The sequence below is a fragment of the Brienomyrus brachyistius genome, chromosome 19, assembly GCF_023856365.1.
Source record: "Brienomyrus brachyistius isolate T26 chromosome 19, BBRACH_0.4, whole genome shotgun sequence".
Taxonomy (NCBI): domain Eukaryota; kingdom Metazoa; phylum Chordata; class Actinopteri; order Osteoglossiformes; family Mormyridae; genus Brienomyrus; species Brienomyrus brachyistius.
This window is the reverse complement of record NC_064551.1, coordinates 17,095,714-17,119,341: the sequence shown is the minus strand read 5'-3', so window position 1 is coordinate 17,119,341 and position 23,628 is coordinate 17,095,714. Positions and strand designations below refer to the sequence as shown.

The 23,628-nt window shown below is 44.9% G+C and overlaps 1 protein-coding gene and 1 long non-coding RNA gene across 9 annotated transcripts in view; both read left to right on the top strand.

Moving 5' to 3' along the window:
- Positions 1-21,910, top strand: part of pak5 (p21 protein (Cdc42/Rac)-activated kinase 5) — a 47,959-nt gene extending 26,049 nt beyond the window's left edge. For 5 of the 8 annotated variants that reach the window (XM_048985991.1, XM_048985992.1, XM_048985990.1 and 2 more), the window contains 7 exons: positions 5,217-5,990; positions 10,352-10,849; positions 12,946-13,079; positions 17,590-17,716; positions 18,823-18,948; positions 20,021-20,155; positions 20,361-21,910. In XM_048985991.1, the coding sequence (XP_048841948.1) occupies positions 5,217-5,990; positions 10,352-10,849; positions 12,946-13,079; positions 17,590-17,716; positions 18,823-18,948; positions 20,021-20,155; positions 20,361-20,516 (1,950 nt within the window). In that variant the 3' untranslated portion in view covers positions 20,517-21,910. The other 3 variants (XR_007383881.1, XM_048985995.1, XM_048985994.1) reach the window with 3 other exon arrangements.
- On the top strand, positions 13,090-17,577 carry LOC125714913 (uncharacterized). Its single transcript, XR_007383883.1, has 3 exons — positions 13,090-16,940; positions 16,997-17,052; positions 17,109-17,577. It is a non-coding gene; the product is annotated as an uncharacterized LOC125714913 (long non-coding RNA).
- Positions 21,911-23,628: the final 1,718 nt, after the last annotated feature.

Here is a 23,628-nt window from a genome sequence, read left to right as displayed (position 1 = left end):
GTACATAAGGGCTGTATGAATGATCAAAGTCACACAGTCAGTCGCGGACCATACATTTTCCTAACTACCGACGTGTGAACTATCACAGTATGTTGTCCATAAATACTCCCCTACGTTTATCAGAACTTATGAGTCACTCTGGACATCAGCCTATGTCAGATAAACAGCAGGTACATTTGGCACATACTGGAGATTCCTGAAGTGACAGGACTTTGGTATGTCAAAATCAAAACTAAATTTAATCTGTTTTCAGATTTAAAGTTTATTTCTTCCGCGGCTGCACGGAGCCGGTTCGCACACCTAGAGCTGACGGCCGTAGCGGGGTCAGCCCGGTACAGGGCACCCAGGCAGGTATAATGATTGTTACACCATGTTTTGTTGGTCTTACACCTGTCCCATCGGACCGAGGATGACTCTTTTTGCTGACCTGACGCGGCGACTGTGCACCTAAAACTTAATTATGTGAACATCACGAGAGATCATAAGGCAACGGGGCTGATTCGCCCTTCATTCCTCCGTATTCAACGCTAAGCTATATGCACATGCTGGTAGGCTCGTTGAAGCTCTGTAGCATCCTCTAGCGTCCAGGTAACGCTAGTGCGCTCACACAGACAGCATTGCGTGTTGTTAGACAGACGGCTATATATAATAAAGATCCGTTGTAGGTAGTTCTCCCAAGCATTTCGACAGTCTGATCATCTCCGGATCAACACCTTTGAAAAAAGCTACTTTACGCGTAACTTACGAATAAAATGTAATCACTTTTCCGAGGGTGACAGTTGATACATTTGTGCTATGATATTTCAAATGCACTGGTTGTTAAAATCTTAAGTGTGTATTATATTAATATTGAGGAATCCCAACCGTTAGTGTAATTAAATCAGGAGTGGACAAAAGTAATCAGAATTGTGTTATTTAGGATTATCTTGATTACAGCTAAGTGGATTCACCGGTCAAAAAATGACAATTAAAGCTGGCTCAACTTGACCCGTTCAGGCTTTATCATAATGAACAAACTTCTATAACTTTAATGATTGTTAGGTTCATACCTTATTTCTTAATAACTGACAAGTAAATTTGACTATTTCAGACAGTCAGTTCAGGGCATTGAACCATTCCGTTCCAGAGCTAATATGTAGAACATCTAGATGATGTTAGTTATAATCCTGTTCAACCCTAGGAATTATACTTCATGTACTTTAGCCCTGACACGAGGGAAGTAAGAATCCTCATGTAACTTGATTAGGATCTATGCAGGGATGCTTCTTCGAACCGCTAATTTGATACAAGGTCAAAGTAAGCCTGGCATCTATCCCAGGCAACAGAGGACACAGCACAGGGGTGCAGGCAGCCTGGATGGCATGTCAGTCCATTGAAGGGTACACATAATCACACACCACAGGTAACTCAGCGATTCCAAAGTACCTGGAGGAAACCCCACGACAACAAAGGGAGAAGATGCAAACTCCATGCATGGAACCTACAGCTCTGACACAGACTCAAACCCCAGAGGTGTGAGGCAACATGCCTGTTCCTGAAAAAGGGGAAAAGCAAAACCTTAAAGAATATTCCGAGTCATCTGTGACCATAACAGCACTGCTCCGCTTTTAACGTAATTTTATTCCTTTTGGCCACTAAGTGTCACCACAGTATAAAGAATTCTTTAGTCTGTTTCGTTTATATGACCGCTAGGGGGTGGAAAAGTACAGAACAGTATTTAGACTTCGAAGAAAAGTGAATACCTGATCAAGTGTCAAGCTTAAAGAATGGGTTTAATGTTCGTTAAGTATCCAATGAACGTTATAATACGACTGGAATAACGCAAAACAAAAAAATGCTTTTCTACCGTTAATACTGCATATGAAAATATACAAGTTTTTTGATAAAAATAAGAAATAAAATGAATCACCTCCTCAAAGTGTTGAACCATCGTTAATAGTTTTGCGTGTGAAAACGAAAACCCGGGTGCAGTAGTGTGATCACAGGTGTGGTTCGTCGCTTTAGTTTAAGTTTTCTGATAAGCTTGCAGCGCAGAAACTTCATTCCAGCGAGTTAATGAAAGAATAAGCACCATTAACTACAGAAGCAGCGGGAATCAGTGTTTCAAACAACATCCGAAGGGTGCTGATGTTTTCCGCAGGAACCGGATGCATGTGGCAGTCTGTTGTGTGAGCCATAATCCGCTAAGAATTCCAGAGTGTGCTGCGAGATCCAGAATATAAGAGATCCAAAGTCTCTCTGCAGTACATTTATATAGTTTCATAGCGGTGGGAGGTGATTCACTCAGGTGGATGCCTGAAATACCGGAACGGCATTCACAAACCTCATGTAGACCCACCTCCAGAGATACTTAATTAGCTCACTACCGGGGGCGGTACTGAATCAGGGCTGACATGGCAGTATACAGACGTATACTACATATACAAAATCACACACGCAAGACTGCGGCGTTTGTAATGTATCTGGCTCTTTTCTATTCTATTTCTAGTTAGGCAGCATGCAATTTGTTTTCGTATTTATATAATCCTGCACAATACATTTGATATTATAGGCTTACTATATATTAAAAATATGTACTATATGTAAATATTATATTTGCTCTTTTTCTTGAAAGACCAGATCTATACGTTTGCGTTTATTCAAGGCGATTTTAAAAGTACACACAAAAGATGACACTTTGAATATGCATGTATGACCGTAAAATGAACAGCTCCGGCTTACTAAATAGCACTGGACCCTCTGTGACAAAACAATCTTTTAAGGCGGGTGCTTCTGTTCTATAACATTGCATGTTTTCTAACAGTCCAATGTTGTTACAATATTGCTGAAGTAGGACAATATGAAGAGTAGAAAATCCTGCGTAATTCTGCGCATTTTTTACCCACCACAACAGCATTGTGAGAACAAAGCTTGGGGCAGCATCTAATTGTCCAGTTCATTATTGCCAAGGTTATTCTCCGACTTTAAACAAGCCTCATTTTTCACCCCTGAATACCTCGACTGGACAGGAGTCTCCCTGAGCCGATCTGTTACAGCTTATCGCCAACGGACAGAGCCCCTCGACACCACGCCGGTGAAATATGACCACTGTCACTGGGACCGGGAGCGACACGGAAAAAAACCGCTCAAAAGGCAGCGAAGGAGAAAATGGGAAGTGGCACCTGAAAATATCAGCCCTTAATTCAAATTAATGGGAAAATTAGAAGAGCGGTTTGGCGAACGCTTGACCTTCCCTTCCTCGTCTTACTCCCCCTCCCCCCTGCCGCATCTTCACTGTCAAATACTGATTTTCATTCACATGGGTTTTCTATTGAATATCAGCCCTATGTAACATTAAATGAATCAAACACTGTAAACGATAGTAGGTCTAAGCTTGTTCACCACGTTGATCGAGCCGTGTATGTTCACAGTATGCTGACGGCCAGAAAGATAATGTGGCATCTGAGGAAACGGTCTTCATCATCAATATATAAGCCCGCGCTTAAATTCGTGTATCATCTAAATCAGAATCAGAATTACTGTATTAATGCCCGTGGGGAAATTACAAAAAAAAAATGTATGTTGCATGTTGTTGTTATTCCATAAATGTATAGTTTATACTATAAATTAGGCATTGTAGTGTATCCACAGTCGCGTCTAATAATAATAATAATAATAATAATAATAATAATACGTGTCAAAAGCTCTGTGGTCCTGTGCCCATTTGTGTTAAGCCGGGTAAATTGGATTTGAAATTACCCCCGCTGCGGTTTTCCGCTCAAGTAGGAGGTTTAAGAGAGACTATAGATCACATGGCAATAAAAGCGGCTGCAGGCAGGTTGATTTCACCTTTATTTAACCACCGGAGCTTCAAGTGCAGCGTCTGTTTTTCATTATCAGAGTCGTTTCGCGGAGCTACCGGCGGACAAGCGAAGCATCCACTGCAGCTGCGCCGCTGCTGTTTCCGTACAGCTGCTGGGTTTCCTGTCCAGGCAGTGAGCAGTGACCTCCTGGGAATGCGGCACTTTCCGCGGACCGAACATGGACCGAAACGTGTCCGCTGTTCATTTGTGGTTAATAAAATACCAGTGAAATCTGCTTTTTACTGGATTCCGTCAAGTGTTCCGTCAATATAAAATATTTTTTAAAACATCCATCAATCCATTTATTCATTTTCTATGACGGGTTTTCCTGTTCTATGTTGCGGGGGGCCCAGAGCCTATCCCGGAAACTACCGGCGCAAGGCAGGGAACAACCCCGCTAGCGGCAATTTGTGGAAAGCATTATACCGTCAAACAACACCGTGGTTTAGATTTTGCCCAGTAAATTCCGCCACAGAATTTGCTGTTGGAGTGATGTCAGCAAATATTTGGATACAACTGGAAAGTGCTTGCAAAAACTTACACCTGATTAGCTATTACCAAGTTAATGGAAGCAACCAACTGCGAAATGTTTGTCATATTCTACCAAGTGTGTAATATTATATAGCAAATATAGTCTGCTAATGAATGCTTGTGATTTTCTGGGCGCATTAACTACTGATGTCCTTATAATGTCTGAAAAACTACATTTCACGTTGTAGGCTATAGGAGGATATCTAGCCAAGAGTAAAAATCCCATTCTCCGAAATCTCGTTCTGTTCATCTTAGGAAAATATCCACAAATCTCCACACTGTGATACAATTTTTTTTACTGTTCCCCATTGTACTTGCTTTAACGTGGGGAGGGGGCAGTTTGAAACAACTGGCATTGACTGAATTGGTTTTCAGTGGGTGCGATAAAATAGGTTACTGCATGTAAGTAACGAAGATGTATGAGTTTCAAAGACGTTCAGAGAAGCGTTCGGTCCTGAAAGAGAGAGGGAGCTGCCTTCAATTATCACATCTCTACCTCTCGCAGTCATGTCCAACATCTTGGTCTGGTTCCTGAGAGTCGTTACTTTTTGGGATTAAAAGCGTGGGGTGACTCATGCTGCTACAGTGGTTGTGTGGGGGAAGCAGTGAATAATCCTTCTGCTATCTGCACTGCCTTCGAAGCAGTCATCTACATGTCAAACCTGCTAGTATATTTTGCTTTGAACACTTGAATCCTGTGGGTCTTTTGCCATTTACTACATTCTAAGCAGCCAATGATTCAAAATCCAGTCCTGCTACTGCAAGACAGTTTATGTCTTTTGTGCTCATGTGCGCCGCCCTGGTGGTAGCTTCATTAAAACCCCCCCGTTTCCTGTTTTGCAGACCATTGTGCGAGGGAGTCGACCTCAGAAGGATGTCTCAATCAATGGTCTGCTTGAAGAGTTTGACAGCATTTCTGTGACTCGGTCAAACTCCCTCCGCAAGGAGAGCCCACCTGCTCCCCACCAGCTGGGTTCGAAACACGCTTCCTCCAAGCCCACAGAGGAGAACGGTTTTGGCCACCACTATTCACGCTACTCCTGCGACCTGGACAGTTCTAAAGACTTCCCGTCAGACGGCTACAGAGACAAGGCTTCCTTCGATGGGGAGTGGGCGTTGGGGAAGCACTACCGCTTCACCAAACAGAACGGGCATGCCATGAGGAGTCCCTTTTACCCTGACGCCATGCCCCAGAAGTCAGACTATGCCAAAATGCCCCCGGACTATCACACCTACCTGGAAAGCAAGGTGCGCTCAGAGGAGGCAGTAGGGAGCAGCCGGGAATTCTACCAGAGTTCCTGTGGGAGCTCTGTCCAGGACCACAGGGAGCAGCTGTTGGGGACGCCGTCGCGGACTTCCCTGCACAGCGAGCAGATCAGCTGCTCGGACAGTGAGTGGGGCTATGGGCCGTCCCGCGAGGAGTATGAGAAGAGACCAAAGTCATCCTACGTAGGCCACGGCAGCCCTCAGCCCGCCATCCGCCAGCGTTCCCGGTCTGGCTCGGGGCTGCAGGAGCCCAGCCCACCGTATGGAATCAGTGCATTCAAATCCACCCAGCAGGGCCATTACAGTTCCTACACATACCCACGTCTCTCCGAAACTGTGACCGCCTCCCAGGTAAAATACAAACGTAGGGGTGTCCATCACACCCCTTGGTGCGAAGACTGCATGTCAAATTTGGTTATTTAGGGGGGTTCTGTTGCTTACTTTGTAGTTATATTGGGCTTTCTTGGTGGTTGACTTGGGTCACCATGGTAACCCATCACATCGGCATGGTGATGGACCTCCCTCATCCTCTTTGAAGGACAGAGAGGGACTGTTGTTGGTGTGGGCCAGTTTTGACTGACTAGATTTGACTATACTCCATAATGAATCCGGTGTTGCATCTTCTCCAAGGTCTTAAAAGCCTGACTGTTAACAGGGTACAGTGGCAACTATCAGGCTGTTAATCAGCACCTCGTAAATAAAAAATCGTATAAATATTCAGGTGAGTTAGGGTTTGTATCAAGTATAAACTGTGGGAATGTAACCCATATACCTTTTTAAATGCGCACTTGCTCAAGCTACAACAATATATTCATGTTCCATAGGCTCTACAAGGGAAGAGCGAGAGGCATATTAAAGTTGTGTTTTGTTACTAAATAATATTTATTCGTTCTCCCGCATTTGTTTTTAGTCGACATAGTATTAGCAATGTGTTTCATTTATTTAAGTCGTCATGTGAATCCATGGTGAGATTACAACCGTATCGTGGCTTCTGTCCTACCGGCGGAAGCCTCCAGGGATCAGCCGGTGCGTCGCGCATCTTCCACACGGATGACTGGGAACTTTAAATTGCAGACACGGGCCGGATTACATGCCCCTTTTCTTATGACACCCAGCACAATTTGCTAGCGTGAAGAGGGGGTGAATAACAGCGGTTACGGGTCCCTTCTCATCGAGCTGGAGGCTCAGGCGCTCCGGTGCATATGTGCCCCCCCTCCCCCCCACCATGCCCTGGCAGGGAAACGCTTCACTGGTTCGGGGGCTTTAAGATGCCGCTGACGCGCTGAGACAAAGATGATCGTCGTTAAAGTCGCAGAAAGGTTGCCGCATTAATGGGTCATTTTCAGGACAGTCCTGGACCTTTAAACAGCATCGCCGATGATAATAATAATAATAATAATAATTTTACACGGAAACTGTAAGGATTGTGCGAATAGGCCTAAAGTTATCTGCTTTTTATTTATATTACATGCAAAAGAGACGCAGTACATCTGTGCAGTTTGCATTTCGCTGCTTGGTATCAGTTTTACTCCGTGATCCCGAACCGCGGTTCCCATAATGCGTCTTTTCTTCATCTTGTCCCATCCGGACTCTGCGGGCTTGTCAGAGGTGGGGCTGAAACGGGGGGATCTAAATGTCGTCGTGCCTCTTTTGTGGAGCGAGATCCCTCCTTTCTGTCGCTGTCGTGAGTCCCTGTGCCGCAGCTCACACTGACAAATTGATGTTGCGGCAATTTTTTTTTTTTTTTTTTTTTGCAGCCTTAGCATAAAATGGCCAAATGATGTTCCACTGCAGAATTCAATTTCACAGTTCAGTTGGGATGTTGATTACACTGCCAAATTCAGATTAATGTGCATTTAACGAACATGGATCAGGAGACCCCCTGGCTGTCAGCCAGCGCCGGTGCCGGCGAGTGATAGCCGCGCCGGGCTTCCGTGCGTCCGTCCCCGGGCGGCGCCGCTCGGCGTGATGTATTAAACGCGTCCACGGCCGTAATTATCTGCAGTCCCGGACACATCGGGAGTTTCCGGACTCGTTCGGGCGCTCTACAGGGGACGATTCGTGTCCTATCATGTTACGGAAATTTGTGCGTATGATTTAATTTGCCGACGTTATTGGAATTTGGCTTTGCTCTCCACGGCCATTAAAGATACTTGATAAGGGGAGGTGGGTTTCGGGCGGTCTTGCGAGTCTTAGGCTACTCCAGGTGTATTCCTCCCGTATTACAATCCGTATTATCAAGTAGAAACATTAAAAAGCGGAGTGTTTTTCTCTTCATAGGAGTAAGACCGATGCAATGCCCAATGGGGGAGCAGTAGGTCTATGTCTGAAAGAGAACTCAGCTGAATGGTCATCGTTTACGGGATCCTTAATATAAAATGTTAGTCATACCCACATGTGCGGCAATTGACATAATTAGCAGGGCAGTTTTTGTCTGCAGGCAACTCTAAAATTATTGGCAAAAACGTAAAAAAAAAAAAAAAAACAATTACAATTTAAGAAACTATTTTCTGAGATATTGAAGCTACACAGCTGACAATCAAAATAACAAAGTTCACATGAAAAGGGATTTTAGCATTGAAGCGACTAAATCACAATTACGCATGCAGCTAGAGAGCTGAGTCATCAGTTTGAATGCCAGTTACCGATATGTGAGTCATCTCTGAAAGAGGTCAGACACTCAGCGCTACCAAATGTGAGTTTTCAAAGAAACACGAGGCAGTTATGAGCTGCAAAGAAGCCAAGGAGTCAGTCTCCAAACTGCAGGTTCATTCGTCATAAATACAGACAAAATGGTTTATAGTGCCAACGGGAATGGTCTCAAAAATCGTGACAGCAAAAAAGCACAATAGAAAGAGGAACAGCGGTCACGATTCCAAGCTGATAGGTGGGGATAGACGGAGACCAAACACACCCAAAGTACAGCCTCCGAATCCGGCACAGGGCTGAATCAGCACCTCAGTGACCCAGCCGAGGCACAAAGACTCCCGAGCTTTAGTAAGGGCCACAGAACTCGGGGCCCCTGAGCGATGGCTGGGATTTATATCTGGGGAAATCCACAGGATGCCTTAACTGACAATATGAGTAGCCGACTATCAAGAGGGGTGGGGGCCCGTAATTTAGGGGCAGCCACCATATGGGAGTCGTTAGGTCGGATGATTGCTCTGCATGGCTGCATAACGGCCAAGGAATACGAGGCCGTTTAGCAGGACCTGGTGCACCCTGTGGTCCTGCACTTTTCTCTCATGTTCTTCCCATATCCCAGTATGATGATGTCTTCATGTCTTCATATACACCAAGCAAACTGAGTAATACTGTAATGAATGTCAGGGTGAAATCAAATGGCTTCCATGGCCAGATTTAAATATAACTGAACCTTTATGAGAAGTTCTGCTTCACAGAATATGAAGTAGATTTCCACCTGCCTCATCCCTCAAAGAACGGGGGGATTTTCTCCAGGTTCCTATAGCCCACTACACAGTGCTCGGGGCTGAGGACTGAAGCTGTTCTGAAGCCATTCAGACGCGATGGCACCTATACCAACTAATGAAACAAAAGCTCGCCCTGCCAGTCAGGGCCTGAGTCTTTACCTGTAAAAGGTAACACATCGATGTCACACAAGGGCAGTCAGGGCAGGGTAATTGGTTACTAAGGGAACACAATACGTATGCCTGACATTAGGACCTTGGAATAAACATATTCTCTACCTGCTGTATGTTTGCATGCTTTATATGTTAAATGTACACTATAAAATATTTATTTAACCAAAAGGATAGGTGCTGAACAGCTATGGTCCCTTAAAAATAAACAGATTATATTCTACTGTTCCTTGGCTTCCTGTTTCACTGGGGGATAAAAATGAGGTAACACTCATTGTAGGTCATTTGTTATCTGGTGTCACAGGAAAAAGTGAAAAACTCTCAAACAGTAAGAGATAAATGGCTGTTCGCCATAAATCCCGGAGGTTATTCCACAAAGCAAGTTTTTTTTTCATTAGCCAGATAACTTAAGCCAAATGTCCAATTGGAACATCACTTACCTCTCCTCCTATTGGACAGTTTTTATGTTCGGCTTAAATTATCCAGCTACCTGGGAAAGCCAGGGAGTGTTCCATGAAGCAGGATATCTCAGTTAGCTGGGTTAACTTTTTTTAAGCAAAAAAACCATGATTGTCCAATAGGAACGTCGCTTGCCTCTCCTCCTATTGGACAGTTTTCATATTTGACCGATGATATCCAACTAACTGGGAAATTCTGCTTTGTGGAATATACCCCTCAGGTAATAGGTAAAAATAATAATAATAAACAAATATATCACTAATCATGGCAGCTATTGAGATACTGAAGTGAAAATCCAGGCTGCAGGTGGGGAGTTATAGAACAGGTTTGCTTTCTGTTTTGTTTAATGAGAATGTTTCCTCTTCTGGATGATGTGTTAGTCGCTGTTCCTTGCTGTGCTCCTGTGCAATGCTGGAGAATGAATCCACACCCAGGCAGCTAAGGGTAGAAGCACGTGTCCAAAAAGGGAGCCGCAGCTGCTCCTGTCTCCCATGACAGCTGTGCCAGACCTTCTGGGTGTCGCATGGGCAGTTGAAGATTCCAACCTGGCATGGGCGCCACCCCCTCCCCCCCCCCCCCTAATTGCAAATTTACTTCACTTTGAGGAGGAGAGAATGTCACTTTGCTAATTCTGCAGTGATTGTGTTTGTGCAGGGAGACTATGACAGGATGTCCCGGGACGGAAGTCCCCAGGTACCTGGATTGGACACGTACCCTCGTGGACTCCTCAAGCTACCTCAAAGCCATGCCAAACCAAGCTACCCCAGCAGCTTCCAGTATCCCCCAACGTTCCACTATAAACCATCCCCCTATCACCACCCTCCCTCCCAGCCGAGCCCCCCTTATACACCTCAGGGTGCGTACTCCCAGCCCTGCTCCCCGTACATCCCACCTGGGGCCTACCCTCCCCCCAGCTGGGGCTCTGCCTCTGACCAGCCACCCTCCAGAGTCTCCCATGAGCAGTTTCGGGCTGCTCTGCAGCTGGTGGTGAAGCCCGGGGATCCACGGGAGTATTTGGACAACTTCATTAAGATTGGCGAGGGATCCACTGGCATTGTCTGCATCGCTACGGAGAAGCACAGTGGCAAGCAAGTGGCCGTGAAGAAGATGGACCTGCGTAAGCAGCAGAGGAGGGAGCTGCTTTTTAATGAGGTCAGTACCAAGGTGTTAGTCAGAGTCAAGGTGTTAGTCAGAGTCAAGGTGTTAGTCAGAGTCAAGGTGTTGGTCAGAGTCAAGGTGTTGGTCAGAGTTAAGGTGTTGGTCAGAGTCAAGGTGTTGGTCAGAGTTAAGGTGTTGGTCAGAGTCACGGTGTTGGTCAGAGTTAAGGTGTTAGTCAGAGTCAAGGTGTTAGTCAGAGTTAAGGTGTTAGTCAGAGTCAAGGTGTTGGTCAGAGTTAAGGTGTAAGTCAGAGTCAAGGTGTTGGTCAGAGTTAAGGTGTTAGTCAGAGTCAAGGTGTTGGTCAGAGTCAAGGTGGTGGTCAGAGTTAAGGTGCAAGTTAGAGTCAAGGTGTTAGTCAGAGTCAAGGTGTTGGTCAGAGTTAAGGTGTTAGTCAGAGTCAAGGTGTTAGTCAGAGTCAAGGTGTTGGTCAGAGTCAAGGTGTTAGTCAGAGTCAAGGTGTTGGTCAGAGTTAAGGTGTTAGTCAGAGTCAAGGTGTTGGTCAGAGTCAAGGTGGTGGTCAGAGTTAAGGTGCAAGTAAGAGTCAAGGTGTTAGTCAGAGTCAAGGTGTTGGTCAGAGTTAAGGTGTTAGTCAGAGTCAAGGTGTTAGTCAGAGTCAAGGTGTTGGTCAGAGTCAAGGTGTTAGTCAGAGTCAAGGTGTTGGTCAGAGTCAAGGTGTTAGTCAGAGTCAAGGTGTTGGTCAGAGTTAAGGTGTTAGTCAGAGTCAAGGTGTTAGTCAGAGTCAAGGTGTTGGTCAGAGTTAAAGTGTTGGTCAGAGTTAAGGTGTTACTCAGAGTTAAGGTGTTAGAGTCAAGGCGTTAGTCAGAGTCAAGGTGTTAGTTAGAGTCAAGGTGTCGGTCAGAGTTAAGGTGTTAGTCAGAGTCAAGGTGTTGGTCAGAGTTAAGGTGTTAGAGTCAAGGCATTAGTCAGAGTCAAGGTGTTAGTTAGAGTCAAGGTGTGGGTCAAATTTAAGGCATTAGTCAGAGTTAAACTTCCACCTCAGAACTGTTCAGTGCCAGCCCCCACTCCCCAACCCTGACCAGGATAAATGTTTTGAGGATGGATGGATGGATCTCCAGTTCCTACTCCTGTCATGACCACTGCCCACAGCCCCGCTAAACCCTTCTGTTTCATCGGCATGGCAGAAGTTAATCTGCCCCTTACTGAACCTCATTGGTTGTGGCGAATGACTCCACACCTCAGTGTCTAAGGGTAGAAGCACGTTTTCATGAAGGAAGCACCAGCTGCTTCTGTCTCCCATGCCTCCCACGTGCCACGTGGCCAGTTGAAGATTCCATCCTGGCACAGCCTCCAAACCCCCCCACCCCCCACCCCCAACAGTGTCATCGTGGCCAACAACTGCAAATTTGTTCCTCTTTGGGGAGGAGATAACATCACTTTGGTCAGAGTGAGCATGTGTTCTGAGAGTAATTTAATTACATGCGGTTTGTTACACATGGCACATATGTTGCCTAGGCAACAAGAGAGGTGGGCTTTTCTCTAATTTGGAAAGAAAATTATCTTGGCCTATATAAAACTGTACACTAGGTATGCAACATGATAAATGTAACATGCTGTAGGGATTTTCCATTTTGTTTTTTGATCAGTAAACAAAGAAATTCCATCCATTCATCCATCCATCCATCCATCCATCTTCCAAGCACTGGACCTTCTCCCAGGCAGCACCGGGCACGATACTGCTGTACACCCTGACTGGGATGAAAGAAGTCCAAGTGGATAGTTGTTTCTCTGAATATGTCTAAATATGTCTTAGACCATATTGTCTAAATATGATCCCATTGAAATATAATTATTTTTAACATCTTAATTATGTTACTATTATTATTATTAATAATAATAATCATCTTCATCGTCTTATTGAGCTGCCCTAATTAAAAACAGAATTCAGCTGAAACCTGCTTAAATATTATTTCTCTTGTAATTTACACTAATCACGTTCAGTCTGAGTGAGTTTAACGTGCATATTTTCCATGTACTTTAATTTCTTACTTATCATATATAGTCGTGCACTCATCTGACTTTATACGAATGCCTGACTTCGCCGGCTGACTTGTCCCCTTGTCTCTTTTCAGGTGGTTATAATGAGGGATTACCACCACGAGAATGTGGTCGACATGTACAACAGCTACCTGGTCGGGGATGAACTCTGGGTCGTGATGGAGTTTCTGGAGGGTGGAGCTCTGACTGACATTGTCACTCACACGAGGTAGGCTCTCGCTCCTCGGCGGTGTAACACCAGCTGGGGTTCGGGTTGGAACTCTATTAATTGCGTTTTTTCGTATCCACTGAATGGTGAAGGTAAGCAGGAACCACAGCCTGAAACGGATTAATGTGAGGGTTCCGTTACGTTACATTTAAATAGGTAGGACTAGGTTAGTAGGGGAAAAGAACCTGAGGAAAAACAGCGGGAGATACAAACAAATGAAACGTGTGTATGAGCGGCCTGATGGTGTCAGTGTGACGGAGGAGGACATTAGCTGTTGCAGGAGTGAACTGTTATGGACTTGGTGATGCCAGTGGCCTGTACTACGAAGCGGGGTTACTGGCTTATAGGGGTAACTTGACGTATTTAAGGTAGTCCGGGCAAAATGCAAGTGAACGAATATGAAGTCCGTTTAAACTGTGCTACCTTAAATCCGACAAGTTACCCCGATAAGCCAGTAAGCCCGCTTCGTAGTACAGGCCACAGGTTGATATTGGTTTACACAAAATTACATGATTAAAAATAGGGATTGAAGTACTGTTAAAGTTCCTCTCAGAATTTCATTCTGCACGTAACTAAATTGTCCTCAGCCTTAATATCGATGGCTGCCCTCGTTTTTGCGCTCATAACAAATACTAAGTTTCCACGCTGCTCTACTGTAAGTGCAACTTAGGGGAACTTGAGGTGACTCAATAACGATGTGAGAGTGGCTAATTGGTGGGTTTCAAACACCACGAAGTTTCCCGTTCAACAGGCCCCTTCGAGTCCTTCTTTTCAAACTTCAAACAGCGGAGCCGCCACCCCCCACTAAGTGCAGTGTGTCCACGCGCGTAATTACAGTGATCCGCGCGCCTCTTCTCCGTAATTGCGAGGCTTCGGAGCTTCGGTTTCTATCTTAAAAAAATAAAAAAATAAAAAAAATTAAAAAAAAATCCGAATTTCCCAGAGGAATCTACCCGAGGGATTAATAAAGTTTCTTTCTATCTTCTTCTTCTTCTTCTTGTGGACGTCCGCGCGCATCGTGAGATCCTGAGCCCGCTTGCTCTGCTACAGTACGAGGGGGCGTCGGTCCTGCATTCCCAGGGACCTGCAGAGACAAACGCAGGCGACAGTACGACCGCGAATGAAAATGGCCAGAGGCTGCTTTATGGTTATGGTGGCTATAACTTGATCGATGTGTCAGGCAGTGCTAACGATTTAGAAACAGCAGCAATGACAACACACTTAATCCATCTGTCTTCTTATCCTGCTCAGGGTTGCAGGCACAAAGCTGGGGTTCATCTAGAAACCATGATTAGCCGAACTGCATGTCTTTGGGCTGCAGGAGTTAACTAGAGTAAATGGAAACAGGAAACCTGTGCAACACAGAGTGAATATGCAAACCCCACATATGCATAGAGGAGGAAGGATTTGAGCCCCCCCCATCCATATAGGGGTGAGAACAGAACTAATGACTGAGCCACTTATGGAAGAATAAGTGTGGAAAAAGAGAAGCAGAAAGATCTTGTTCTGGTCGGTTACTGGAATGTTAAACACCGTACTTTCCCCTCTGTATCTTTTGATATCTCCACTTCCGGGGATATTCCCCGTGCGTTTGGCTGCATTTTGTGTGGTTTAAAAACGCAGTGCTTACACCCGTTGTGTTAATAACTGTGAAAGCACATGCTGTGTGCACTGCAGATGGACTGTGTCCTCCAGTGGTGCGTTTACACGCGATGAATCGTTAACACGCTCCGCGCAGCTCGGGTGATCGTTATGCTTTTTTCCTGATTATAAAATCGCAAGGCTGAAATCATTGAAGCCAGCTTTCGTGACAAAAGGAACGTGAGGGTCAAGGTGAAGCTTACCGCCAGGAGGGACACCCCCCCAGGATGTTTCTGGAATGGAAAGGGGAGGGGGGGGGACATTATCTGCTCTCGTCACTGTTAATTTGGCAGTTAAACAAGAATTCTGATTTAACTACACACGCCACAGATGGCAGAGTAAAAGTTGTAAAAAAAAAATATAACGCTTTCCCGAATGTTTTATTTTTATATCCCTCTGCATCAGTTGTCGTATGAACACAAATAAAATCTGAAGAAACACCCCGAGGGTCCAGCATAGCCTTCCTACGTGTTCCCAGGGACCCAGAGTGTATTCCATAATAACACGCAGGAATTAGTACAGGTTAACCTATTGGGTGGCATATGGGGCAGCCGAGGATACCGTCTTCCGAGGGGACGCCGATTTCAGTTTGTCTCAGATTCGGGGTGGGGGGTGAGGATTGCCTGGAGCATACATGGGCTTTGACCAGGACTGAGTGATGCTGCGCCAAGCCGTCTTTCCCTTCTGAAAGCAAATTGAAAGCAGCAGGTAAGCATCGTGACATAATATCCGAGCAGTTGCCTGAATACAAATAGCTCTACTCAAGCAAAGTGATTAGATATTTATGAATGGGATACTGTCAGCTATACCTTACGCCTGTGAGATCAGACTTCACAGTGAACCATCCATCCATCCATCCATTTTCCAAACCGCTTATCCTACTGGGTCGCGGGGTCACAGTGAACCAGACTTCAGACAAATGTGAGCTCATGCCTTTTTGGATAAGCGACATTCATGAATGGGTGTCAGAGGGATTAAATTTGTATTTGTTCCATCAGAGTAATTTAGGCAACATTCGGAGCTACTTCACTACCAGGGTAATGCAACTTCAGTGAATTGGCCACTGTAAGAGTGAGTCAGTCAGTTTTGAAGTACTGCCTCGTGCCAATTGCTATATATTTTTCATATATATTCATATTACTTGGCCTAGGGGTGGCTTAGGGGCATGGTGCTGCAGCGGTTAGCACTGTTGCCTCACACCTCGAGGGCCAGGATTTGAGTCGATTTGACTCCCTGTATCATTGTCAGGTTTCTCCTGGGGTCTCCAGTGTCCCCCTGCCGTCCAAATATTTGCTAAGATTAACTGGAGTTACCAAACTGCCAGTAGGTATGTATGTGTGAGTGAAAGGTGTGTGAATGTGCCCTGTGATGGGATGGCATCCCGTCCTGGGTTGTTCCCCATCTTGGCTTCATAGGCTCCAGACCCCCTGTGACCTTGAATAGGACAAGTGTTAACAGAGGATGGATGGATTATATAGCATATATCATATAAAGGATTACTTGATTCATTGTCAAATTAATCATTAGATTACTCAATTATTAATATAATTGATAGTGACAGCCATAAACAATAATGCATATTATTATTATTGTTGTATTATTACAATTGCTGTCATAGCAGTGAGGGGTGTGTGGGATTAACTGCTAATTATTGCCCTGGTGTCAGTAATTCATTTCTCATGGTAGAGTGCAATGCTAATGCTTTGTCCCCTTGCGGTTGTCGCGGGCTGTTCAGTTTACAGGCTCTTCTTGGGCCTTTTGGAGGTTATTCATTTGGGATGTGTAGAGCGGCGCTGATTAGCCTCGCTAACATTGAGCTGCTACTCGCTGATAAGCTCTCGGTTCCGGGGTCGTATGAAAGAGCCATTAGTCACCGCGCTGAGGTTTTATCGGGCCACTTTCCTCGTGTCATGTCAGTGACAGTGGTTTCGCTACGGGGCTCAGGAATGCTATAGAAATGGGATCTCTCCTGCTAACATGTTTTTACACTTTGTAATATAAAAAAACCCTTTACAGCTGCATATTTTTGATCACTAATTATCCATGGGTCTCTGCAGTTTAACTGCATAGATAAAAGTGATACTTATTTTGCTGTTTGAGTACAAGATGTAGACTCCATGGCATTGGGGTGGGGGAGGTCTTAATTGTTTTTCTGTATGCCCAGGTCTCTGTCATTCCTCTGCGGGACGCTTGGCCTTCGTTGTTTTTCTGTATGCCCAGGTCTCTGTCATTCCTCTGCGAGACGCTTGGCCTTCGTTGTTTTTCTGTATGCCCAGGTCTCTGTCATTCCTCTGCGGGACGCTTGGCCTTCGTTGTTTTTCTGTATGCCCAGGTCTCTGTCATTCCTCTGCGAGACGCTTGGCCTTCGTTATTTTTCTGTATGCCCAGGTCTCTGTCATTCCTCTGCGGGACGCTTGGCCTTCGTTGTTTTTCTGTATGCCCAGGTCTCTGTCATTCCTCTGCGGGACGCTTGGCCTTCGTTGTTTTTCTGTATGCCCAGGTCTCTGTCATTCCTCTGCGAGACGCTTGGCCTTCGTTGTTTTTCTGTATGCCCAGGTCTCTGTCATTCCTCTACGGGACGCTTGGCCTTCATTGTTTTTCTGTATGCCCAGGTCTCTGTCATTCCTCTGCGAGACGCTTGGCCTTCGTTGTTTTTCTGTATGCCCAGGTCTCTGTCATTCCTCTGCGGAAGCTCGGCCTTCACTGTTTTCATGTTTTTTTTCCCAATTTTCTTAAATTAGAGAGAGGGGTTGTAATTTGTGTGCTCTCTGGGATTTAAACCGACAACGTTTGTGTTGTTGGTACAACGTGCTGCTTGATAAGCTATAGAAGCTTGTATATATATTAAGTGCTGTTTTTATCTCCACAGGATGAATGAAGAGCAAATTGCCACGGTTTGTCTGTCGGTGCTGAAGGCTCTGTCGTACCTCCATACACAAGGCGTCATCCACAGAGATATCAAGAGCGACTCCATTTTACTCACCAGCGATGGAAGGGCAAGTGCTGTTGGAGAATCTTTTCATACATAATGCTACTCATCACTCTGATTCCCTAGATTTATTTAATTGTCAATGGTTGTTTGATTCTTTTCTTGGAACTGAATTGTAATAAAGGGTTACCAAGGTTACCACATAGAATCAGTAATATAGCATAGCAGCTAAAGTCTCTAAGCCTTTGAAAGTCTTTAGAAACAGGTAATCTGTTTAATTGGTTGTCTAACTTGCTAATGCTCAGAATTTAGAACAGCTGCATAAATCCATCCATCCATTCTAACCATCAGGGTTTTGGGGGGGGGGTGGAGTCAGTCCCAGGCAGCATAGAAAAGAAAGCTGGGGTCCATTATGGATGGGATGCCAGTCCATTGCAGGGCACATACATGCACACACAGACACACCAAACAAGGGTGGGATTTGAACCCCCAACCTGTAGGTGCAACAAAATGAATCTGAAAAATTAAAACAGGCTACTGAAGCATCTATAGTCTTAAAGTATCAGATGGCTGAGCAGCAGCAATACACTGTATGCAGGGATACACTTTATCTTTCAGGCTGTGGAATACACTGCGATAGACAGCCATACAGTGTCAGGGTAACAGGAAGAAACACAGTAGCATGTTCAAAAATATCAAAGAAACAGAGTGAGTACAGAGGTGTACTGATGATACAGGTAATTTAGAAGGAGGTGTGGCTCTCCACAGCAAGTCGGTGACTTTGACTCCATTACGGAGATACCTCTTCATCTTCATGTAGGACAGATAATGAAAAGGGTGCAGATTTGCAATCTGGCAGTGGCAGATTCATTCTGAGGAGCTGCTTATCCAAGGTCAGGGTGATGCAGTGGGAACAGGTTGTAAAGTAGAGTACATTCAGGATGGTTCTTCACGGAGCTCGCACACGTTCACGCACACACATTCACGCACACACGTTCACGCACACACGTTCACGCACACACTTTCACGCACACACGTTCACACACACACATTCACGCACACACTCACACGCTAGAGGTGGGTTGGAGTTCAGGACGTTTTTGAACACTAAAAATAGTGTGGATCCGGGTTTTACTGAATGTTTATGTCTCTTCGTATAAACTTTTTCCACAGATAAAACTATCAGATTTTGGATTTTGTGCCCAAGTGTCGAAGGAGGTGCCGAAAAGAAAGTCGCTGGTTGGCACCCCTTACTGGATGGCACCAGAAGTCATTTCCAGAATGCCATATGGCACTGAGGTATGTAAGGACGAGAAGACAGAACCAGGGTGCGTACTGACAGGGACGCGGTATCGAGGTGCGTACTGACAGGGACACGGTATCGAAGTGCGTACTGACAGGGACACGGTATCGAGGTGCGTACTGACAGGGACACGGTATCGAGGTGCGTACTGACAGGGAGACGGTATCGAGGTGCGTACTGACAGGGACACGGTATCGAGGTGCGTACTGACAGGGACACGGTATCGAGGTGCGTTTGACAGGGACACGGTATCGAGGTGCGTACTGACAGGGACACGGTATCGAGGTGCGTACTGACAGGGACACGGTATCGAGGTGCGTTTGACAGGGACACGGTATCGAGGTGCGTACTGACAGGGACACGGTATCGAGGTGTGTACTGACAGGGACACGGTATCGAGGTGCGTTTGACAGGGACACGGTATCGAGGTGCGTACTGACAGGGACACGGTATCGAGGTGCGTTTGACAGGGACACGGTATCGAGGTGCGTACTGACAGGGACACGGTATCGAGGTGCGTACTGACAGGGACACGGTATCGAGGTGCGTTTGACAGGGACATGGTATCGAGGTGCGTTTGACAGGGACACGGTATCGAGGTGCGTACTGACAGGGACACGGTATCGAGGTGCGTACTGACAGGGACACGGTATTGAGGTGTGTACTGACAGGGACATGGTATCGAGGTGCGTTTGACAGGGACATGGTATCGAGGTGCGTACTGACAGGGACACGGTATCGAGGTGCGTACTGACAGGGACACGGTATCGAGGTGTGTTTGACAGGGACACGGTATCGAGGTGCGTTTGACAGGGACACGGTATCGAGGTGCGTACTGACAGGGACACGGTATCGAGGTGCGTACTGACAGGGACACGGTATCGAGGTGCGTTTGACAGGGGGACGACACCGCAGTGCGTACTCAGAGAGAGACGGAACTGGGGTGTATACTGACAGTAATAGGATGTGTAAGTGTGGATTTCACTGTTCGTCCCACAGCACTAAGAAAGCCGTCAAGCTCCAGCAAGCAGGTATGAAGTGTGTCTCTTCTTTGCCCTCTGTCTTCAGGTGGATATCTGGTCCTTGGGTATTATGGTGATGGAGATGGTGGATGGTGAGCCCCCCTACTTCAACGAGCCACCCCTCCAAGCCATGAGGAGGATACGGGACAACCTTCCACCCCGCCTCAAAGAGTCTCACAAGGTGAGTCTGGGGGCAGGACACCGGATACTGTGTTTGTGGTCTCTGGGCATCGTAACCTGCCAGCCCAATGCAGTGTTTGGTGTATAGAAAGTCATAATGGTGGGGTTGATATTTGAGTTTTCCCACTGTGACATCTCTGACTGGAATAGCTGTGCTCTTGGTGTATATGTTCTGTGACCAGGCTGGGCTTGGCTCTATGCTCCAGGTGTCCTCTGTGTTGAGAGCCTTCTTGGACCTGATGCTGGTGAGGGAGCCGTCCCAGAGGGCCACGGCCCAAGAGCTCCTGCACCATCCCTTCCTTAAGCTCTCGGGTCCCCCCTCCTGCATTGTGCCTCTGATGCGGCACTACCGCCACCGCTGACGCCCCCTGCAGGGCGGCACCATTCCCGCAGCAGTGGGACTTTTTCGAAAACAGCGACACCCATTGCCGAGTTGTAGTTTAGGGGAAGATGTCAGCTTCTGTTAAATAAATAATACCTGGCTTTAGACGCAGGCTTCCATGAAGTAACTACTGACCCCGTCTTCGCTAGGCAGGTAGAAGTTAACTAGTAGCTTGTGGGGTGGCAGTTTGGTAGTTTCCTCTGTTTAGGCAATACTACTGGACTCTTTTTACAGAGTCCCTCCAGTAAAGAGTCAGACAGGCACCAAGGAGAAGGTGAGTCCCTGATGGTCTCCACACGCTGGCCTGTGAGGCTGAGGGGAACCCATGCGTATCCTAAATCACCACTTCACAAGAGTGCGTTCACAAGCTACCCTTTTGAACTTAGCTTATTTCTTGCAGTGTAAAATATCCTAATTTTTTTTCTCCTCTAACACTAATAGTGTTATGTATTTTAGATCAACTGTATTTTTTTCTGTACAGTTTTGATAATCTGTATTTTGCTGTGACGTTACTATTGTGATATGGGCAGTATTAAATATAATTAAGATAGTTTCTGCAAAGATCTTTCCTACTATTTATAATCCAATTTTGATTAATAAATGAAGAGAAGCTAAATAAACCCACCACTTACCGAAACAAACACCAACCAGAATATATTTATTACCATAAACAAAACATTTGTAGGCAGTATTTCCTGTCAGAGTGGGGAAATAAGGGTATTACCTGAATTTTGTATGCTGTTAAAAAGTATTATTTATTTTTTGAATTGAAGATTTATTTTTCAGTAGTGTAGCCTTTTTTATTTATTTTATTTTCTAAAAAAAGACGGTAATGTTGATTATATCACACAAGCAATATTTCTGCCTCGTTTACCATTGCATTTTTCTTTAACATCAATAAAATTGATAACTTTCGGAATACAGCAAGTTCTTCAATGTGGACGGTTTATTTAGATGAAGAAAAAAACAACAATTCTGAAATGTGCATAAAAGGCTAATTTATGCAAGTAACAACAATGAAGTTTAGCAATATTTCTAAATTCATTTCATTATAAAAACAACCTTGATATACACAATGCTTTCACTTACATGTATGATTTACTTTTCATTACTGGGGATGGGCACTATTTACAGAACATACCGATTATGATTTATTTTCTTAGTTAGCCATGTATGGTCAGCTAACCCCCAGTTTTATTACTACCTTATTCATGTATCATCCGTGGTGTTTTGTAAATATGGCACATAATCATGTTTGCTGCTGTCTAAACCTTGATGAATGTTCAAAACTGAATGACTATTACTTAACTGTGGTGTTGCTTGTAGAGTGAAATTGCATGTTTGTTATCAGTAAAGCTGGTTTTCAATTACAAACGTGTATTTTGTCTTACGCGAAGGAAAAGGCGAATTCGTCTTCCAACGAGAGGCGATCAGGGATATAATCGGGGATACCATCGACTTTTTTCTAAACGAGAAAATGCCGTATTACGGCACCGATACATAGCAGATAAGTGACCATTGTAAAGGAAATCCTTACAAAAAGGTGTTTTGTGAGTGTGTGTTTTTTTATACTAGATGCAAATTAATGTATATGTTACGAAAACATGTATATGAGTTATTCTCAGTGGCCATTTTCCCACTCAAGAAATCGGCCGCTTTTAGCCGCGCAGAGGCGGTGGTGCAGCTGGCGCTCCGGGTGCGTCCTGGGAGGTACAGTAAGGGATAACCCTGTATATCATATATTCATATAATGGTAACTGGAGGAGAAATCATCGGTTAAAGAGGCCCTGATATTTCATAGATGTCTCAGGACAGACCTCCTGGGATGCTAAGCAAACGAAATACTATTATGGCATGTGTGTGAAATTTGAGGGTTTTTCGCGGTGTAATTTAATAATGTACACCGAAAGGTGTATACACCTATATTTTTAAACGATCGACTGCGATTTGGGCGCTTGCTCCGGACCGTGTCCGGCATGTTATTTATCTGACCAAGAAGATAGTATTTATTTATTTAGGCTGACCCTTTCAAATCTGCGTGGTTTTCCTGTCGCAAATAATCCGTCAGGAACGGGCACTTTTATTAAATACCACAGTACAGAGAGATGACAAAATATATACGACTTAAACACCCTGAGAAAGCGGCATGACCGTAGGAAAAAAGAGTAATTCAGTCACGTAAAGGAAAGCGATGCGATGGAGACGTTTCCTGCTGCATGGAGTTGCAGGACCCAGATACTGTCCAGTAAGTGATGAAAAATACCCGTTTATGGAAGCAGGCAGCCAGCAATTAAAAGAGTTGGTTAAAAATGTCGGAGACAGGAGCGTCACTAGAGACATAAGCCTATGTGGGTGGTGGTGGTGGTGGTGGTGGTGGGGGGGGGGGGGGGGTCTTGCTTTAATGAAAAACCAATGAAAACACACTATTGAAAGTAAACTTGGCTTTTCACAACAGCCCTAGCGACGCCACTACCTAGAAGAATTTAGGTATAAACAGGGATGATGTATTTTTATATTCATTTTTTATATCTGAGCAATGGAGTTAAAGCCAGGGCCAGACTTGTTCCATGTTAGGCCTTCTTGCATGGGACGGACAGTAGTAACGTAAATTCATTACTCCAGACTTAGTGGTCATTTTGCACATTAGTGACTGAACAGGCTCGAAAAGAGGAAGTGTAATAGAGTATACGTGCGATATTGATTTTCGCGTTTCGCCGATGAAGGTGATGGAGTAGAATATTTATTACAGCTTTTTAGGATCGGGAAATAAGAAATGCGAATTTGTTCCTGTTATTTGATTGTAGGGGTTTTATTTATGGATTTATTTATCTATAAAAGGATATCCCTTCTTTTATTATAGAGTATATCTATTATTTTGTGATTGATAATGTTTTTTCCACATCGGCGGATGCAAAAACGCTGTTATAAATTGTAGGCATATTGGTTGTTTAAAGCAGAAATATACAATGCATTTTAAATAAAACGGCTTTGGACACAATTGGCGTGTTAACACGTTCAGAAAGACTGGGCTCGAAAAACTGGATGGAATCTATATTTTTCATATAGAAATGTATGAAAACAATGTATGAAAT